This window comes from Esox lucius, chromosome 18 (genome assembly GCF_011004845.1).
Source record: "Esox lucius isolate fEsoLuc1 chromosome 18, fEsoLuc1.pri, whole genome shotgun sequence".
Taxonomy (NCBI): Eukaryota; Metazoa; Chordata; class Actinopteri; order Esociformes; family Esocidae; genus Esox; species Esox lucius.
The window spans coordinates 13726672-13745003 of NC_047586.1; the positions used below are offsets into that span (position 1 = coordinate 13726672).

The following is an 18332-nucleotide window of genomic DNA, read 5'->3' on the forward strand; positions in this document are numbered from 1 at the left end:
TCATAGGCTTAGTCTACCAACCAAGCTTTATCCACAATGAAGCTCAAATAAAAATGGTGATGTTGGAAACAGAGCCACCTCGGGTTCTTACTGATGTATTTTAACAACATTTTAACACGATGTAGTTTACCAGTGTAGTATAAAAAAAGTCCAAGATAATTCAGGATGTTGCTTGTGGATTTAACAGCACTAACGCAGATCCAACTACGCCGTCAATACACCAACAAATCGTACATTTTCTGTAGCTGTGTTTTCTCTAGGTTTCTGTATGTACTAGTCCTAATTTCACCATTGGTCCCAACCTGTTGAAGTGGATTTCACACAGTTATTGGCCCTGCTGTAAAACCAAAATCAAACTTGACAAGACAGATGTATTCTTCCTCTGGGCAAGGCCTGTCCTCTCCAGTCAGAGACTCACTCATGTTGGATGGTACTATACAACATTTTTATAAGGAAGAACAACATTTCCAAGTCATTTAGCAGAAGCTCTTTCCAGAGTGTCTTACACCTCTGCATATATACATTTTCATACTTTTCCCACATTTACTGTCCCCATGGGAATTGAACCCACAACCCTGACATTGTAAGCACTGTGAGCTACACAACACCCAACAACAGAGTCCATGCCTAGTTTCTGAAAAGTTGAGAAACACTACATCTTTCAGTATCTAAAACAAACTCTTGTTCCTTTTCGTGAATGAACGCTTGCAATTGTTTTTTTAACACACCTGGAGGCCAAAGAGAGATGACAGTACAATGTAAACCATTGCAACTGATAAATGCACCTTTATTTGAAATGCAATACAAATGTATTTGTAATTCAATTTCAGTGCCACTATGTAAATGCTGAAAATGAAAATAAAAGTGAACACTGGTATTTAAAAATGCAATTGATCAGTGTTTTCACTGTTGAGTGTCCTGATGTTGAGGCTTGATTGGAACTTCACTGTTAATCAGTGGAGTAAGATCTGGAAATTGACAATAAAACAGTTTTATCAGGTTGAACAATACATAAAATAAAGAAATAAAACATTTGAAACTAGAGCCTGACGCACCTTCAAACTCAACAAGGAGAATTAGGTCATCATTCTTTAGGTAGCTCCTCCTATTAAGGTCATAGTGGGAGAAGAAGGCTTTCCAGCCCCAGGTCCAGCCACGATAACAGTCACAGGATGGATCGTACGTACCCATTTTGGATGGATTATCCCAGTACAGTATGTTGGAGCCTGAAAAGGGGTTGATCAGTCAGTGGATGAAATACAGTGATAAAAACAACATGCTGACTCACCCAAATGGGTAGCACTGCTTCAACAGGAACCACATAGTCATGGCTAAGAGATACAAGATGTCATCGGGATGCTAGCTCACTGTCAACGATGGCCAGATGCTAACAGTAGTTAAAATAAAGTTTCCTTTGAATGCTGAGGGAGCGATTACTTGCAATATTGATCCACCTGTATATCACTGTGATTACTGTAATTTAAGAATAATAAAAAAAAAATATGTATGAATAAATCACTTACCAATCCAGAAATACTACATTGCTTATCATTTTAAAACACCTGTATTGTTATGACTGCACATTTGACCACAAGCTTTATTAGTCACAATAAACCAAGTGAGGAATCGCTCATCGTGTGGCCCTTTGAATTGTCCTCATCCTGCTCCCATATTGTTGCCATACCATCAAAACCATTGCTGTATTGCCTGCATTAGATGCCTGGATAATTCAATATTCGCCAAATCAATCAATCAATCAAATTTATTTATAAAGCCCTTTTTACAACAGCAGTTGACACAAAGTGCTTTACAGAGACACCCGGCCTTAAACCCCAAGGAGCAAACAACTGTAGTGTTGGATTTCAGTGGCTAGGAAAAACTCCCTAAGAAGGCCGAATTTTAGGAAGAAACCTAGAGAGGACCCAGGCTCAGAGGGGTGACCAGTCCTCTTCTGGCTGTGCCGGGTGAAATATTAAGAGTCCAATTAGAATAATAGATAGACTCTGGATTTAGCCCAGAGAAATGTATTTGATTCTAGACTAGGTCAAAAGTATGACCAGGTGGACAAGGACAGGGACAGCAACGGGCCCCCCAAACCAGGTACTCCGCAGGTGTGGACCAGGACCTCATCTCCTCCTAAAATTTAAAACTGGAGGAGACTGAGAAAAGTTAGCACCATAATATAGCAGCGTAACACTTTGGACCTGAGATGGGGGGGTCCGGTGACACTGTGGCCCTACCCGGGGGAGGCCCCGGACAGTGCCCAACAGGCAGGAAATCAATCCACCCACATTGCCAGGCATCAACCAAAGGGACACCCACCAACCGCAACCCCCCTGAAAGAGGGCCGAGTATTGCCAGCAGTGTACAGCCCAATTGCACAAGTGCACAACAGAGAGACGAAATGGCTAGAAAGGACTGCTGGATTCCAGGGGTTGAAAAAGTATTTCATGTATCTAAGGAGAGGTGTTGAATACTGCCATTTTATTGTTAATATTTAAAAATGCATCATTGTTTTACACTAGGTCTCTACAATTGTTTTGTGTTTCTGTTTGTGTTGTTTTGTAATTTTAGCCATGAAATGTAAAAAACAGTCTGGTTCTCAATCAGGCTAGGCTGCCCAATACCTGGGATAAGATGCGTGGGACTGGTAGTGAAACTTTGGGAGAAGGACTGCCTCTGTCGGACGTCAGAGTCCTGATCCATCAGTGTGATGGTGACCTGTCTGTTCCCTGCCGGCCAATTCAGGACCTGGTCGTTTTTGCCCGTGGTCAGGTGGAAGAAGGCCCCAATGTAGCCATCGTAGTAGGAATTGGGCAGCAGCTGGATGCCGAAGGCGTAGCCCTCAGGGCTGTAGAACCGTGGGCTTTGGATGTACTCCCCCGGGGTGTAGCTACTCATGTACTGCCTGAAGTTCTTGATCCGCCACAATCCGCTGGGGCAGCGTGTCTCCACTTAAGAGAATAACAATAATGGCAATCTAAAACATCATTTAAACAGCACCTGGAATAATTCCAAGCCACCCAGCGTTTTCCAGTTAAAACTTCAAATGTTTAGATCAAGCAGCATACCTAGGGTAATGTCATCAACCTGGATCCCTCCCAGAGAGTTAGCCGGGTCACCCCTGATCCCCTGGAAGGCATAGCGGAACTTGCCATCCATTGTGAAAGGAACATGAGCGATCTTCCATGAGTGGTCGTCATCACCTGTGACAACAGATGTGGGTGAGATGGTGGTGATTGTATTTATTGGTCTGGTTGAATTTTTTTTACATAATGTTGGACAGTACAGTATAATAATGCAGCCAACATTATATCATTGAGCTTGGTATTTCACCAGGTTTTGTATCCTACCTGTGAAGTTCCCCACTGCAGTAGGGGATAAAACATTGCCTTTAACACCCTGCTTCCTGGTCCAGACCACCAGTCTGTCTTTAGGACTTCCTGTCATCTTGTAGAAGAACTGCAGACATTGCAGTTTCCTCTTGGGCTGCAGCACTCTGGATTCCAAAAATGCTGACTCCCCCACCTGGCCGGTGTTGGTGTAAAAGTTCATGAAGAACCCTGCATCTATCAGGATCACAAAAACAATGTCATCAGAACAGTACATTAGACTGTGTTTTTGCCATTGCAACCATGTCAGACTTCAATGATACTGTGCCACAGGGTTAACGTTACCTTTGCACTGGCCAATGAGAGTGTGGTCATTTGACCCTGGCTCGCTCTTGGTTCGTACCCAGTCACCATCATCATTCTGGTTCTGGATCATGCCACAGGTGTTGACAGCCTCAAAGGCACATTGATCCAACAATGTCAGAGAGGAGGCTACAAGAAAGATGCCATGCACAACCACATTCAGCAAAACATTATTAGTCAAACACAGTTTCGATCAGTAATTTGCAACATCAGCAATAAGAATAATTGATAAATAAGGCTCCTGGGGCAGGAAAGCACCTGGGCCATGTGATCTGACCAGGAAATCTCCTGGCCCTAATTTGAAAGGGTCTCACAGCAGTTATACATCCTGTTGAGCCTCAGTAGATCCAGGCTGCTGAAGTCATTATACTGGCCCAGCAATTTGGTCATCTCTGGGTCCTTGGCGGTGATGGTGGGGTACCGTGGGTCTTTGTTAAAGGAATACGGTCCGTAATGCAAAATGGACTCGTAGTCGTACGGTGTGTTCTGGTCCGTGATGAAATCATCAGCATATTTGTAAAAACTGTGGTCAAAACCTGTAAATAGATATCAGGTTAGGGTAGTAGACTGATGCCATGAAGACATTGTTTGCTGTTGAACTTGTTCATGAGCCTTACCTGGGAGGACCTGGTCCCACCAGATGTTGACATAGTCGTCCCTGTCAGTTCGAGACTGCTCATGGTAGAAGCCTAGGGCGTGAAGGAGCTCATGCATTATGGTGCCTTTATAGTCACAGGATGGGCCCAACGACAGCTGCTGCCCTGTCTGTAAGTCTCCGACCATTGACCAGCACCTGGAACCATTACATGATGCCACAGCAGTAAATCAACCTTTCTCTCAGCTACGCTTAGGCCTTATCTGCAGAATGTATGTGTGTTGCACATGTTTTGTTCCATACAATCTGAAATACACCTCAATAAAAAAAACTAAGACTTAGCTGAAGACTATAATTGGTTGATTGGCAGAATCAGATGGATAGGTGTAGCGCAACACAACTATACCCATCTAGTTTTTCAAACTTGATGTAGCTCTTCTCTCCTTCGTAGGGTTTGAAATCCACACAGGACTTCAGCCGATACATCTCAAATGCCTGGAAAATTACCCCCTTGGCATTCAGATCTGAGAAACAAGAAACGGTTTAGGGATTTGATAGATTTGCATGTATTTTCACTCATAGTAGGAACAGAAATGTATGGAAATAATTTAAAGCACTATTGTGATTTCCAACATTTTAAGGCCCCAGTGTGACATCAATTGGATGCTGATATTTACCAAGGCTGTCAGCTAGTATGTATGGGATGGGGAATTTCCATCGGAAGGCTTTATCCACAAGGGCATTGCGTCCAGGCTGGTGGAGTGATATTACTTTTATTGAAACATATGTCATGGGTGTACTGTTGTTATCTTTATTTCAATAATTTCAAGAACAGTCTTGATAGCAAAGGTAAAAGTTTAATTAATAAAGTAATTGCCATTTAGTGCATATCCTTTTCATTGAAAGTCATATGTTTCCTATTAATTTGAAAGACACAGAACATTTATTTTCACAAACAATTATACTGTGTATATTTATACATCTATATAATATACACTCACCTAAAGGATTATTAGGAACACCATACTAATACTGTGTTTGACCCCCTTTCGCCTTTAGAACTGCCTTAATTCTACGTGGCATTGATTCAACAAGGTGCTGAAAGCATTCTTTAGAAATGTTGGCCCATATTGATAGGATAGCATCTTGCAGTTGATGGAGATTTGTGGGATGCACGAAGCTCCCGTTCCACCACATCCCAAAGATGCTCTATTGGGTTGAGATCTGGTGACTGTGGGGGGCATTTCAGTACAGTGAACTCATTGTCATGTTCAAGAAACCAATTTGAAATGATACGAGCTTTGTGACATGGTGCATTATCCTGCTGGAAGTAGCCATCAGAGGATGGGTACATGGTGGTCATAAAGGGATGGACATGGTCAGAAACAATGCTCAGGTAGGCCGTGGCATTTAAACGATGCCCAATTGGCACTAAGGGGCCTAAAGTGTGCCAAGAAAACATCCCCCACACCATAACACCACCACCACCAGCCTGTACAGTGGTAACAAGGCATGGTGGATTCATGTTCTCATTCTGTGTACGCCAAATTCTGACTCTACCATCTGAATGTCTCAACAGAAATCGAGACTCATCAGACCAGGCAACATTCTTCCAGTCTTCAACTGTCCAATTTTGGTGAGCTCGTGCAAATTGTAGCCTCTTTTTCCTATTTGTAGTGGAGATGAGTGGTACCCGGTGGGGTCTTCTGCTGTTGTAGCCCATCGGCCTCAAGGTTGTGCGTGTTGTGGCTTCACAAATGCTTTGCTGCATACCTCGGTTGTAATTAGTGGTTATTTCAGTCAAAGTTGCTCTTCTAACTGCTTGAATCAGTCGGCCCATTCTCCTCTGACCTCTAGCATCAACAAGGCATTTTCGCCCACAGGACTGCCGTATACTGGATGTTTTCCCTTTCACACCATTCTTTGTAAACCCTAGAAATGGTTGTGCGTGAAAATCCCAGTAACTGAGCAGATTGTGAAATACTCAGACCGGCCCGTCTGGCACCAACAACCATGCCACGTTCAAAATTGGTTAAATCACCTTTCTATCCCATTTTGACATTCAGTTTGGAGTTCAGGAGATTGTCTTGACCAGGACCACACCCCTAAATGCATTGAAGCAACTGCCATGTGATTGGTTGATTAGATAATTGCATTAATGAGAAATTGAACAGGTGTTCCTAATAATCCTTTAGGTGAGTGTACGTATATATACATACATACACACACACATACTTTTGACTGGTACCATGTATATTTCTATGTTCATACCATTTATATTTATATACTATATATATATATATATATATATATATATATATATATATATATATATATATATATATATATATATACATTAACAGCTTACAAACTTACAGGCAATGCAATGTCGCCATCAACAACAGGGGTCTTGAATGGGAATGATGCTACAGAAAATAAAGTTATATAGAAATAATAAAAACATATCAGCAACAGTTCAAATGGGATATTATGCATTCACTTTGCAGTACACAAGTATGCACAAAGACTTGCCTGAGTTGACAAAGGGGATGTCTCTTCTTATCACTTCATCAGCGTCAATAGCAAAGGCTACAGTCAGAGATAAAATTTTAAATGTATGCATTTAACTTGCCTCTAAGACCCAATAAACACGTATTCTTAGACCCATTTGTTAACAACAAATAACAACAAATAATTATTTTATCAAATAATCACAAATATGACATGAAACCCATTAGGAAAACATACTTTATAAACATACTACATGAACCCTATTAGGGCTACATACTTTACAAACATACATACTGTATGTGCCACATTTATGTAATCACAAAGTCAAAAAAATAAATATGTTCTCACATTTCTCTTTTGACACTCGCCTAATCTGTAAAGTGAGATTAGAATTTTTATTTTAATAATCTCACATTCATGGGAAATGTAAGAGATAGTGAAAGAGAAAAATGGAGAGATCTTACTGTGAATGCAGAGGACAGAGACAGCAGCCCCAAACAGAACCACAGGAGTGTCATTTTGGAGAGGTTGACTGCAGACCTGAGACAACAGCACTTATTAAGGCCCTTTAAATACTCCTAATACAGCAGCGTTGGAGGGAAACTTTGCCCCTCAGGTCAAAACAATACAATAAAACACAAATACTTTATCGTTGTGTTGAAATGATCTTGTCAGGTTCAATGTTATCTCCTTCCCAGACGTTACCAGCCAAATCTTCAAGAGCTCCGGTGGAACGATGCGTCTAACTTGGCCTTCATTAGCCAGAAGAAAGATGTGAGAACTTAGCTTAATAATATCACTCAAAACACCTTTCCTGGAGTGTTTTATCAACCGAGGCACCAATCCCTTAGGCTAATTGTAATGTTGTTGTATGATACCTGCATGTGCAGTGCACCAGATCTGTCTCTGTACTGCACTGACCCGGGGCAGAATGAGGCAGTTACTGGCTGGCTCGGGCTTGAATAAATTGGATTGGACAACAATCGAGGCTAACTGTGTTTGATACGGATCAGTCTGTCTACTGTGTATTTTATTGTACATATTTCTACATACTGTTGTTTTATCGGCCTATTAACAGGTTAAATGAGTGTTATTGCACTGTTATTCGGGCTAATTGATGAAAAGTTTGTACAACAGACAAGTGTTGTCGTTCATAGCACAAACAACCAGATTTTGTGAAAGTAGGAATTTGCTCATCAAAATAAAATTTGAATTGGATTATTAATTAGCTTAATGGAATTGTATACAATATGTTGCTTAACAATCTGCCAGCCAAATGGTGAAACAGCATGAAATCACTAAAATAACTTATAGGCCTACTTTGTTTAATATTTTGGAAAATGTGTGTTAATGTTAGGCTATTGTTTGTTGGCATGGTATTAACGAAACAAAAACAGAAAAGTAAAGTCTTGGTCCGATGTTTAATAAAATGAAATAAAACACAGTCATATTGCACATATTCCACATGCTTCTGTATTCCAAGTCATGTGAAATTCATAGGTTAGGGCGGGGTTTTTTTTTCTCCAATTACTGATTTCCATTTATGAAGTTCATATTATAAACTGGAACTAGGTAAGATCTTAGACATTGTTGCATGTTGCGTTTATATTTTTGTTCAGTATATTTGTAATGACTACAATAAAACATTTTACATTATGATTTAAGTTTGTGAGAGAATACACAAATAATGTATTTATTGTATCTTATAGATTAAGACTTTCTGGTCCCACATGCAGATGGCCATGTTTTACTTAGGTCATATGTTCTTAAGGTACAGTATGAATGATTATGTGTTATAAAAAACATGTATATTTTTATAAAAGATACATGTTTTGCCACAACAGAAGAAAACATTATTTATGAAACTGAAGAACAATAATTTATCAAAATAACTGTAAAAGCTTCAAAACAATTTTGTTTAATAAGGTTTTACAAACCACATTTATAGAAAATATTTTCTATTTTCTACTTTACACATTACAGATGCATTACATGTTTTGAGATGTTATTTTCTTTTGACTTCTTAAGTCTGTCCGTATCCTCAAGACTGCTGGTTCTGTCAAGATATCAAATGAAAAAAGACAAAAAATAAATACATTGGAACAATATTAAGAAAATAACAATGTAAGAAAAAAGCTTTGAAAATAGCATACAAAGTCCAAAAAGCAATTATAAAATAAAATGCTTACCTCCTCTGAGTAAAACATGTCAATATTTTGGGATGACGGGAACCTCAGATTGTACCAGAGACGTTATGTCTATGAAGACAGTAAAAGCTGTGTTACCATTCATCTAGTAATAGCGAAGTATTTCAAGTGTTAAAATCATGGAATCTAACAGTGATTTAAACCATGTAGTGTACTCCTGGTGTTCGACAGCTAGAAAGGGAACGTTTTCCCTGTGGTCTAAAGATCCAATCCATATGCTTTATGGAACCTTTTTGTTTGCCAACATTTAAAAGTCAATGGAAGGAAAACATTAACAGGTTTTACATGGCGCTAGACACCCCTTCCCCATACCTTCAAAGTCAACAAAGATTATAAGGTCGTCGTTTTTCAGGTAGTTTCGTCGTCGCAAGTCATAGTGCTTGATCATGTTTTGCCATCCCCGCGACGTTCCCCTGTAGCAGTTGCACCCAGGGTCGTACGTCCCCACCTTGGATGGTCTATCCCACCACAGCTTTCCATCTGGAGCTTGAGATCACAGAAATATACAGTAAATCTGTGATTATTAACGCACGTTACGCAGCTGTTTCATTACTGCTGCAATCTGACCAGACCTGAAAGGCAGAATGATTGAAATGTTACGTGTACATTAGGAAAATTCTATCTTGAAGTGTAGCCATATAACTACAAGAATGACCTACTCTTTAACAGGTCTGTGGTCAGACTACGCGCAGAGGACATCCGCAGTTTGATGTCGGGATCTTGGTCCATGACCACGATTGTAGCCTGGCGGTTCAGGACTGGCCACTGCAAGACCGCATCGTTATCCCCACTGGCCAGGTGGAAGTAGATCCCAGTGTAGCCACCGGTGTAGTCAGTGTAATTAGAGATGGGCAGAAGGCGCACTCCGTAACCATAGCCCTCTGGGCTGAAGAAGACAGGACTGTCGATCACGCTGGTTCTGTCTGCAGTGTTGAGGATTCCTGTGAAGTTCTTGATCTGCCAGACGGCATTGGGACAGCGAGTCTCCGTCAGGCTGATATCGTCGATGAAGATTCCTCCCCCGGATTTGGCTGGATCCCCTCGGACACCTTGGAAGACGTAGCGGAACTTCTTCCCGATCTCCATGGGGACGTGGACAATCCTCCACGCGTGGTCAGCATCTCCTGGTAATCAGAGACAGCAAAGTCAGTGTAGTTACCAAAGGTTGGGCCTAAGAGGAGGATTATCATTCCACGCATCAGTGGGTGCGCATTTGAAAATGGGTACCTGAGATGGTGTGCATTTTCTTCAGTTTGCGAATTGTCCCGGTTCCGTCGTCCATCTTGACCCAAACCACGAGCCTGTCCTTTGGTCCACCGGTTATCTTGTAGAAGAATTGCAGACACTGTAGGTGTCTTTTGGGATAAAGTATGCGAGACTCTAACAGAGCTGACTCCTCTGCCTTGCCAGTCTGTGTGTTGAAGTGCATGAAGTAACCTGCATCTAAAACACCACAGAGATTAAAACACATGAACGTATGGGATTCGGATTGGGTTAAGGGTATCTGCTCCTAGAAGTGGTTGATTTTTTTGGGGGATTTCTTCTTGAACTCTGACCTCTGCATTGACCAGTGAGAGTGTGATCCTCATTCCCTGGGCTGCTCTTAGTGTGGACCCAGTCTGCATCATCAGTGGAGCTCTGAATCATCCCACAGATGTTGATGTACTCAAATGAGCACTGGTCCAGTAGAGTCAGTGGGGCCGCTGGAAATGCATAAAATGCGGATCACGGATGATGTGTCTATATGTTAATGATTAACTAACAACGACTTTGCCATCACATACGACAAGATAGCATTTTCAACCAACAAAAGAGAAGAGGCAATCTGCTCAATTTTCAAATTAACAGTTTGGCTTTTTCCTAAACCGCTGCCACGCGACTGTGTGAGGACTAATATGTAAAACTCTCGGTCATGTCTCGAAAACACTTACAGCAGTTGTACATCCTGTTCAACCTCAGCATGTCCAGCTTACTGAAGTCCAGATACTGGCCAATGATGTTGTTAAACTCTGGAATGTTGGTGGTGACAGTGGGAATGTCAGGGTCCACGTTGAAAGAGTATGGTCGGTAGTGCATGACGGACTCATAATCGTACGGGGTGTTCTGGTCTGTGATGAAAGAATCATCGTACTTGTTGAAGTTATGTTCCATCCCTGGAAGACAGATTTTTGGGGGGAAAAAAGAGTGTCTTTGTGACGTTGCTAAAACGTAACAGAACTTGATAACAGAGAATGAAAACATGACATGAAACCAGAACAACATTTCAATGGAAGAAAAGACACATGAGGAAAGAAGGAACCTGAATAGGGACAGTTATCAGGAACACAGGTCAGGTCAGGTCAGGTCAGGTCAGGTCAGGGCAATAAAGTTAAATGCATTTGTAAAAATAAGTATTTCTTTATGAAGTAATCTCTCACCACAATAAAAACCCTGCGGTTGACTCTTTAAAAGGGCCATATGTAAGATTTTAAAATACGAACATAAACGACCAGAAAACTTCAATCTACAGTTAATGTTTTACGTTAATGGTTCAAATATTTTTTTCTACTAAATTGAGTGCCTGATATATTTGCTCATTTAAACTTTCTTGTCTGTCCGTCAGTCAGTTTGCACTGACTTGCAGTCTCCTCAAACTAGCGTAAGACACTCACAATATCATAACCCCACCCTAAACCGCCCTGGACTAACTAATTATATTCTGGTCTCATTCGTCAAAGGAAGGGGGGCAGGAGACAGGATGTGTCCGTAAAATTCAGTCGTGCAAATGTTAGAGACAGGATTCTAAACAAAGCATCTTTAATATCATCCACCTTGCGTTGTCTAATTAACCAGAGGGCAGACTGATACCGACCTGGAATGACCTGGTCCAGCCAGATCTTGACGTAATCGTCCCTGTCCTGGCGAGACTGCTCATGGTAGAAGCCTAGAGCATGCAGCAGCTCGTGTTCAATCACAGCCTTGTGGTCACAGCCAGTCCCGAGCGACAGGATCTGGCCATTCTGCTGGTCGCCAACACTGGAGAAACACCTGGCAAACACAATTAAGCATTGAGTTTCATTGTGCGTTCAATAACCAACTGCCAGGTTATATGGATGTTAGGGCAGACATGTTTACGGTAAACGGATGATAAAGCCTGTATCCTGTCTTTGTATTTTTAAATCACTGTGTGCTTATTTAAGGGATACTTTCTGAGCCTCCTTTTACCATGAAAAGGTCTAAATGATAATGTGGGTATTAGGCAATAAATGTGAATATATTTACATTCAGTACATAGTCTTTATTGGCCGAGTGGGAGGTCTAAAGCCCAACGCTTTACCCACTGATACTTTGTCTATAGCAATCAGATCAAATCTGTGACAATACAAAGTAGGCCAACAGGTCCATCTCACAAATGTATATAGTGTGGAATTATCAAGGAATACTATGCAGTATTAACAATTAGGTAGGTAACAATTTTGCATAACTAAGATTGTGTAAAAGATTCCATCAGTATTTAGTTCTGTCTTAGTGAATGTACTTTATGCATGAAAGCTGAAAGCATCTGTGTAAAATATTTGGCTGTTATACAATAACTGAATACTCAGATCATACCCCCCTCTCTTTTCAAACTTGATGTAGGTCTTCTCGCCTTCATAGGGTTTGAAGTCGATGCAGGATTTCAGACGGTACATTTCAAATGCCTGATGGACACAACCTTTGGCATTCAAATCTAAAAGAAAAGGTAATAAATATGAATTGTGCCTTTTTTTAAATAAATTAATTGAACTCATGTTAGACTTTAAATTCATCTTACCCAAGTCATCTGACAGAATGTATGGTATGGGAAACTTCCATCTGTATTTAGTGTCAATCAAGGCATTCCGTCCAGGCTAATAAAAGGCACAAAAAGAATAAGGTACTGATTGGACTGATTATTATAAAGATTATTAAAGGACAATCTTTTTTTAAATTGGACTAAAATTATGAAGATTACTAAAGGACAATCTGTTCTTCAAAAGATAACAGTAATCAGATAGTAACTAGAATATAGTGAAATAACCTTACCGGAATAAGCATATCCCCTTCAACCAAGGATTCTTCTGCTCCTGTCATGTTAAATATCAAAAGAAAACAATGCATAAAAAATCTAATCACTGCTCATGTCTTGAATTCTCATGTGTTTGACTGCTAAATATGAAATATCTTATTGAATAACTTGGTTGAATGAATAAAAATGACCTCATCAGGTTAGGTTCCTCAAACTTACCCAAGTTAAGTAAAGGGTTATCATCTTCATTATTTTCGAATACCTCTGCGCATAAAAAACATAGCAAAAATCAAGATAAGGAGTTGGGGAATATTTTCACATATTTAGAATGGAATTTATTGAAAAATATTGAGTTGACATACCATGCACACGAGATGACAGAGGGATCTACATAAAGAGAGAAGACTATATTTAGCAACTTTTAAATATGTTATCATTGAAATTCCACTATTCCCTTTTAACATTACATATCCAATTACCATATTCACCCTCATAATAATCTGTTTTCAATACTTACCGTGTTTGAACTGGTAAGTGCAGCCAGCCCTATTAAAAACAGAACTCTTTGTATAAACATGGTGTCTATGGATGAGACCAGAGTGGGTGCGTTGATCTATTTGTCCAAGTGAACAAGGAAGACCTTTAGCCCTTAATAAAGTTAATATCTGCTGTGGTAAAACATAACTGGGGGTTTTGACTCTGTCTGCTTCCAATATGGGGATTGTTATAAACCAGTTCAAAGTGCCTTCCCTTGCATCATTGTGTTCCTAAGCGATAACCATAAGCTTGGTTAATTAAGGTCACAGTGATGGGCAGCACTCATTGGCTGAGGAAAATTTGAGTGTGTGAGAGGGTGAATGTCATCATCTGATAAGTAGTGAAAAATACCCATCTTTGCTTTGGTGTTTAAAACAAGGCCATGACTGCAAATCCAGGTTGATATTCATATTCATTCTATATGCGCATCTGCATACCAACACACATTTGTTTGTTTGTTTGCTATTAAATATAGCACTTAGAAGAAATTGCATTGCATTATCATAACAAACATCTCCGCAGTACCAAGGGCTCATGACCTTTATTTCAAATATTTTTTATTAAACATAAAAGTAAAAGTCTAGTTCAAGAAAAAAAACACACATTTTATTTTGCATTAAATCCTTGCCCTTTGAGCAAATTTTACATAAATTAAAGGTTACATTTCTCATATTTTGAGTGTATAATCAAGCAGACCATCTAAAGAGTTTTTTGCTCTGTGGTGCATTCAATAGGAACAAAACATAATGTACAAGACAATTACACATGCTCAACAAATGTCATAATATTTGACAATCCACCAGTAGAACTGATCGCTGCTCGTGTACGTACAGTATGTTGTATTTGAAGCAGTGAGAGGTGAGAAAAATGTCAAGTTTCAGGTACTTTATCAAGTTATCCAGCAACTGACATCAGGGAACTGAAATGAATGGAAGGTAGGCCCAAGGCAGTGACCAACGTAATATCCAGTTAACATTGAAACAGCAGATGTTGTGGCCTTAGTAGGGTCCTGTGGTCTCCAGGGCCTAACCTTGGTGCATGGCTTCAGATGCAGACCTTGGCGGCAAAAACGCGGTCATCTATCTTTCCCCGAAGTCTTAATCTGAAATCATAAAATGTCTGACAATTTTTATTTTTTTTAACTAGCAGATGTGTAGGCACTAACTGAAAAAGTCGGCCTTAACCCTACAATGAATACTAGTATACTATATGTCCCTAAAGAATGTATGGAATGTTCTGCCTCCTTTAGTCAATGTTTGCCATGGCAGCTAAAAATATTTCACATGAAATCGGCATTATGACTTCCTGCCTTCCTTCCTGATTGATATTCTGCCTGAATAGCTTGCCAAAATGTCGATTTAAAAACATGATCACACTGAAGTAATGTAGTGACTACATCATTTTCAGCACCTGGTGTAAAAACAAATACTTCTCATTTTGGTGCAAAACAGTGTTCAAGCAGGTAGTAATGATCCTCCCTCCCAGGGACGTTTCATTTGCATACAGTTTATTCTTTGTCAACCAGGCATCACCATGGCCGTTGGTTTCCTGTCACAGTTGCCCAGGGGGAAAAGGGGATGTAGTGTTTCATCATTCTAAACATGATGCGAAAGAACTGCCTACAGGCACAATAATCAGTTCAGGCCCCATAATTGTCAGAAGTATTTATTTGTCAACAATTGACTTCGCAATAACCATAAACAACAGGCATAATATCAAACTGTGAGTATAAAACAATAGTTGGTAACAGAACAAAACATAGTCAAACAGGTTGGACTCAGGGGAATATGTAAGATATTATATGTAATAGACAAATTCAAAAGATGTTACATTATATTTGTTAGGCCAGCCACAAGTTTTAGCAGCATTCATAATGTGATATACGTTTTCGCATTTTTTTTTACATTTTAGTAGCACATTGATACACGTTACATTGTAACGTATCATAACAATGTAGCACATTAATTCAGCTGTCAAAAATGTACATATACTGTCATATATTACCCTGGGACCATGCTGGCCAAAACTAGGCTGTTAATTCATATATCTGCATCCAAGCTTCCTCAAATGGGAGTCTTACACTGGTGGACAACGGAAATGATGCGTCCTCATCAGTCAGTTGTTTTTTAAGGAAAAAGGCCACATTGATCTATTGAGAATGCAGACCAAATTAGCACAGGATGAATTTTCCAAGTAAAACCTTTTTCTAATTGGTCCGTGTAGACATGAGCAGTGTGTACCATGTCCAGAATCTTTAGAAACCGCCAAAGGATAGCATTCAACATGGTCACCAGTTACTGCTGTAAGATTTTCTTGTAATGTCTAACAACCACTTTTCAATACTTGCTGTCAACCAGTGATTTCAATTCAGGGATACAGGAGGTAACATTCTTAATTTAATCCATGAGCATATTTATTCTGATGTTTTCCTCGTTCCCTTGAATCAGTGAGCCAGTCACATGCTTGTTCAAAAAGAGCATTGCAGACAAAGCAGGCGTAGACGATTAAACTGGCTAGTATAAGCATGAGTCCAGCTTCACTGTGTTATCTTCCTGCCCTGTCATGAGAAGTCAAAAGTGTTTTGGAAAGTTATATAATTGCACCACTGAACTGTTTCCTGAGCTTTTTTGCGGGATGACAGGTTGATATCACTAACTGGATTCATATCTGTTTGTCTGTAAAAAAAAATTGAAGTTAAACTCATTGAACTTTTTGTCAGTGAAAACAGATTCCCATTTTCTAAATAGTGGATACATCATCACCATTACTGCCATACAGAAAATATGGAAATCATGGTTCCAGATAAAATCAGATATGCCAGTTTGGCCATGCCCATACTTTTCTGATGAGTTGAACTTGTTGACTGACTGACAAATATGTTAGCGCATTAAAAAAGACCAAACTGCTCACAGGCCAGTTATAAAAGGGCAGCATGAATCACACATCTATAATCATCCATCATTTGTAGTTCTTAATAAATCACTTTGGACAAAGCAGAGGCCACGCTAATACATTGAGGACAAAAACAAAATTAGAATATAGGAATGTTGTTCCACTGTCACATGAGTGAGGAGTATGATTATTGGCTAACTTGTCCATCAACATGTTAAAAGTTAAACTCAACTGAAATGTTTGTTAGCATAAACAGATCAACGTTTTCCCGAATAGGGATACTGGACTTTCCACCTTTGCTGCCAAACAACATATGACTCCTATTGTGTTACTGGAACAATGCTTCATGTAGAAGTTGGTGAATTTTCAGTTTTACAGCACTCTTCTTTTTATGGGGAAGCTTCCTAAGATATGGAAGCAAACTGAAGAAAAACATCTCGTCCTCTATGTCCTCCATCCCATCCCCCTGCCACCTCCTCTTTTGGCCGGGCCCATTGGATCCCAATGCAGTGTCAGGAGAGGCAGCACCCTCGCTGTCTGCCTGGTCCCCCTCAATCTCATGGATGATGAAGGCGGATTTATCATCTACATCTTTTGTGGCAGTTTCCCCGTTTCTCTCCTTCTCCACTTCATCCTCCCCGCTCTCCTCCAAGTCCTCATCGCTCTCCTCCAAGTCCTCACCCCTCTCCTCCAAGTCCTCACCCCTCTCCTCCAAGTCCTCACCCCTCTCCTCCAAGTCCTCTGCAGCATCTCCTTGCCAGCCCTTGGACTGGATGAAAGGGGTGAGGAAAGACATTCTCCTACTGTGCATCCAGGTCTTCTTGTGACTCTCCGGCTCCCCAGAGGCTTTCCTCTGTTGCTCAGCCCGCTTGAATCTGATGAAAGTGTCCCTCAGGTTCTTCCATTTCTTCCGGCAATCATCCACTAAACACACCAAATTATACAAGACGATCAGGAGAAATACATAGGAATATCTGTGCGTCGCACAAACATGTCTCTCTAACATATCACAAGTTAAGGGAAATGTACGCTCTCGCATTATAGAAATACACACGATGACATATCTTGAATTTGTTCTAATTTACCTTATTGCAGGATCATAAAGTTGTTTCATTAAAAAAATAGGTATCGCTAGGTAGATATGCGGTTGATTAGGTGTAGCTACAAAAAAAGTTAGGTCCTGCAGAATATGATAGCCCGCTATTATCGTTATCTGAGTAGCTATCCTACTAGCAGCAAGCTGACCTTACCAGGCAATTCCACTTGCAGACTTACAGCCCTCCATGCCCTTGCCTTTCTCTGTGAATCCTTGTACGAGTTCAACGTTATGTTGTATAATTCAGGATAATCTGAAACAGCCGAAATTACTTTATCTGACAGTTGCATGTTGGCAAGCAGGCATTAGCTTCTGAAGCACTCGCTGTTCTATTCTCTTACAGAATTCATAGTGCGCCTGCGTTTCAAGTGTTTTCCTAATGCTGATTGGTCGAGCTTCAAACGCTTGCTAGCTGAGTAGCTAACATTAGCAATACACTTGCGAAACGTGTATTACCTACATTAAAATGAATACATTTTAATAATAAAAATCAAAAGAAGACATTGATTGAACACAGTTACATATTGACGAATTGTATTAAAATAGTGAACTGATTAAAAACGCAATCTCAGTTTAATAATCTAGCTGAATCCATGTTTAAGCACGACGAGGTGGCCGAGTGGTTAAGGCGATGGACTGCTAATCCATTGTGCTCTGCACGCGTGGGTTCGAATCCCATCCTCGTCGATCCGTTTTGACTTTAGTCTCAACGACGTAATTGCTGTCAATAGTGTTTAATGTTTGTGTATGAATCTATTCAGAGTTCATGAAA

The 18332-nt window shown here is 40.2% G+C and overlaps 3 protein-coding genes and 1 non-coding gene across 4 annotated transcripts; 1 reads left to right on the top strand and 3 right to left on the bottom strand.

Annotated features, from left to right (window-relative positions):
• Positions 1 to 761: 761 nt before the first annotated feature.
• On the bottom strand, positions 762 to 7351 carry LOC105017593 (meprin A subunit alpha-like). The gene is made up of 14 exons (XM_029114766.2): positions 7266 to 7351; positions 7150 to 7174; positions 6823 to 6879; positions 6667 to 6716; positions 4968 to 5043; positions 4697 to 4814; positions 4313 to 4488; positions 4010 to 4231; positions 3678 to 3824; positions 3354 to 3569; positions 3072 to 3206; positions 2628 to 2954; positions 1056 to 1226; positions 762 to 968 (listed from the first exon to the last, which is right to left on the bottom strand). Exons 1-14 carry the CDS (start codon positions 7317 to 7319, stop codon positions 904 to 906), a joined length of 1839 nt encoding a protein of 612 aa, XP_028970599.2. The 5' UTR covers positions 7320 to 7351; the 3' UTR covers positions 762 to 903.
• Positions 7352 to 8203: 852 nt separating this feature from the next.
• LOC105017596 (meprin A subunit alpha) lies at positions 8204 to 13663 on the bottom strand. Its single transcript, XM_010882300.5, has 14 exons — positions 13553 to 13663; positions 13398 to 13422; positions 13255 to 13299; positions 13053 to 13093; positions 12802 to 12877; positions 12600 to 12717; positions 11860 to 12035; positions 10940 to 11161; positions 10565 to 10711; positions 10236 to 10451; positions 9668 to 10132; positions 9321 to 9494; positions 8991 to 9059; positions 8204 to 8857 (listed from the first exon to the last, which is right to left on the bottom strand). The coding sequence occupies exons 1-13, from the start codon at positions 13610 to 13612 to the stop codon at positions 9010 to 9012; spliced, it is 1815 nt and encodes a 604-aa protein (XP_010880602.2). The 5' UTR covers positions 13613 to 13663; the 3' UTR covers positions 8204 to 8857; positions 8991 to 9009.
• A 1558-nt stretch (positions 13664 to 15221) lies between these two features.
• Positions 15222 to 18039, bottom strand: LOC105017597. The gene is made up of 2 exons (XM_010882302.5): positions 17715 to 18039; positions 15222 to 17388 (listed from the first exon to the last, which is right to left on the bottom strand). The coding sequence occupies exons 1-2, from the start codon at positions 17848 to 17850 to the stop codon at positions 16793 to 16795; spliced, it is 732 nt and encodes a 243-aa protein (XP_010880604.1). The 5' UTR covers positions 17851 to 18039; the 3' UTR covers positions 15222 to 16792.
• Positions 18040 to 18165: 126 nt separating this feature from the next.
• On the top strand, positions 18166 to 18247 carry trnas-gcu. The gene has a single exon. It is a non-coding gene; the product is annotated as a tRNA-Ser (tRNA).
• Positions 18248 to 18332: the final 85 nt, after the last annotated feature.

Excerpts from the sequence above, each read along its gene's own strand:
- LOC105017593 (XM_029114766.2), bottom strand. The coding sequence starts at position 7,319 with ATGACACTCCTGTGGTTCTGTTTGGGGCTGCTGTCTCTGTCCTCTGCA. Across the intron at positions 4,815-4,967 it reads CATACTAGCTGACAGCCTTG|ATCTGAATGCCAAGGGGGTA; the intron begins GTAAATATCAGC and ends CTTGTTTCTCAG. Across the intron at positions 3,207-3,353 it reads TGCAGTGGGGAACTTCACAG|GTGATGACGACCACTCATGG; the intron begins GTAGGATACAAA and ends CTGTTGTCACAG.
- LOC105017596 (XM_010882300.5), bottom strand. The coding sequence starts at position 13,612 with ATGTTTATACAAAGAGTTCTGTTTTTAATAGGGCTGGCTGCACTTACC. Across the intron at positions 10,712-10,939 it reads GAACAGGATGTACAACTGCT|CGGCCCCACTGACTCTACTG; the intron begins GTAAGTGTTTTC and ends ATGCATTTCCAG. Across the intron at positions 9,495-9,667 it reads GACCACAGACCTGTTAAAGA|CTCCAGATGGAAAGCTGTGG; the intron begins GTAGGTCATTCT and ends TGTGATCTCAAG.
- LOC105017597 (XM_010882302.5), bottom strand. The coding sequence starts at position 17,850 with ATGCAACTGTCAGATAAAGTAATTTCGGCTGTTTCAGATTATCCTGAA. Across the intron at positions 17,389-17,714 it reads TCTGCAAGTGGAATTGCCTG|TGGATGATTGCCGGAAGAAA; the intron begins GTAAGGTCAGCT and ends TGGTGTGTTTAG.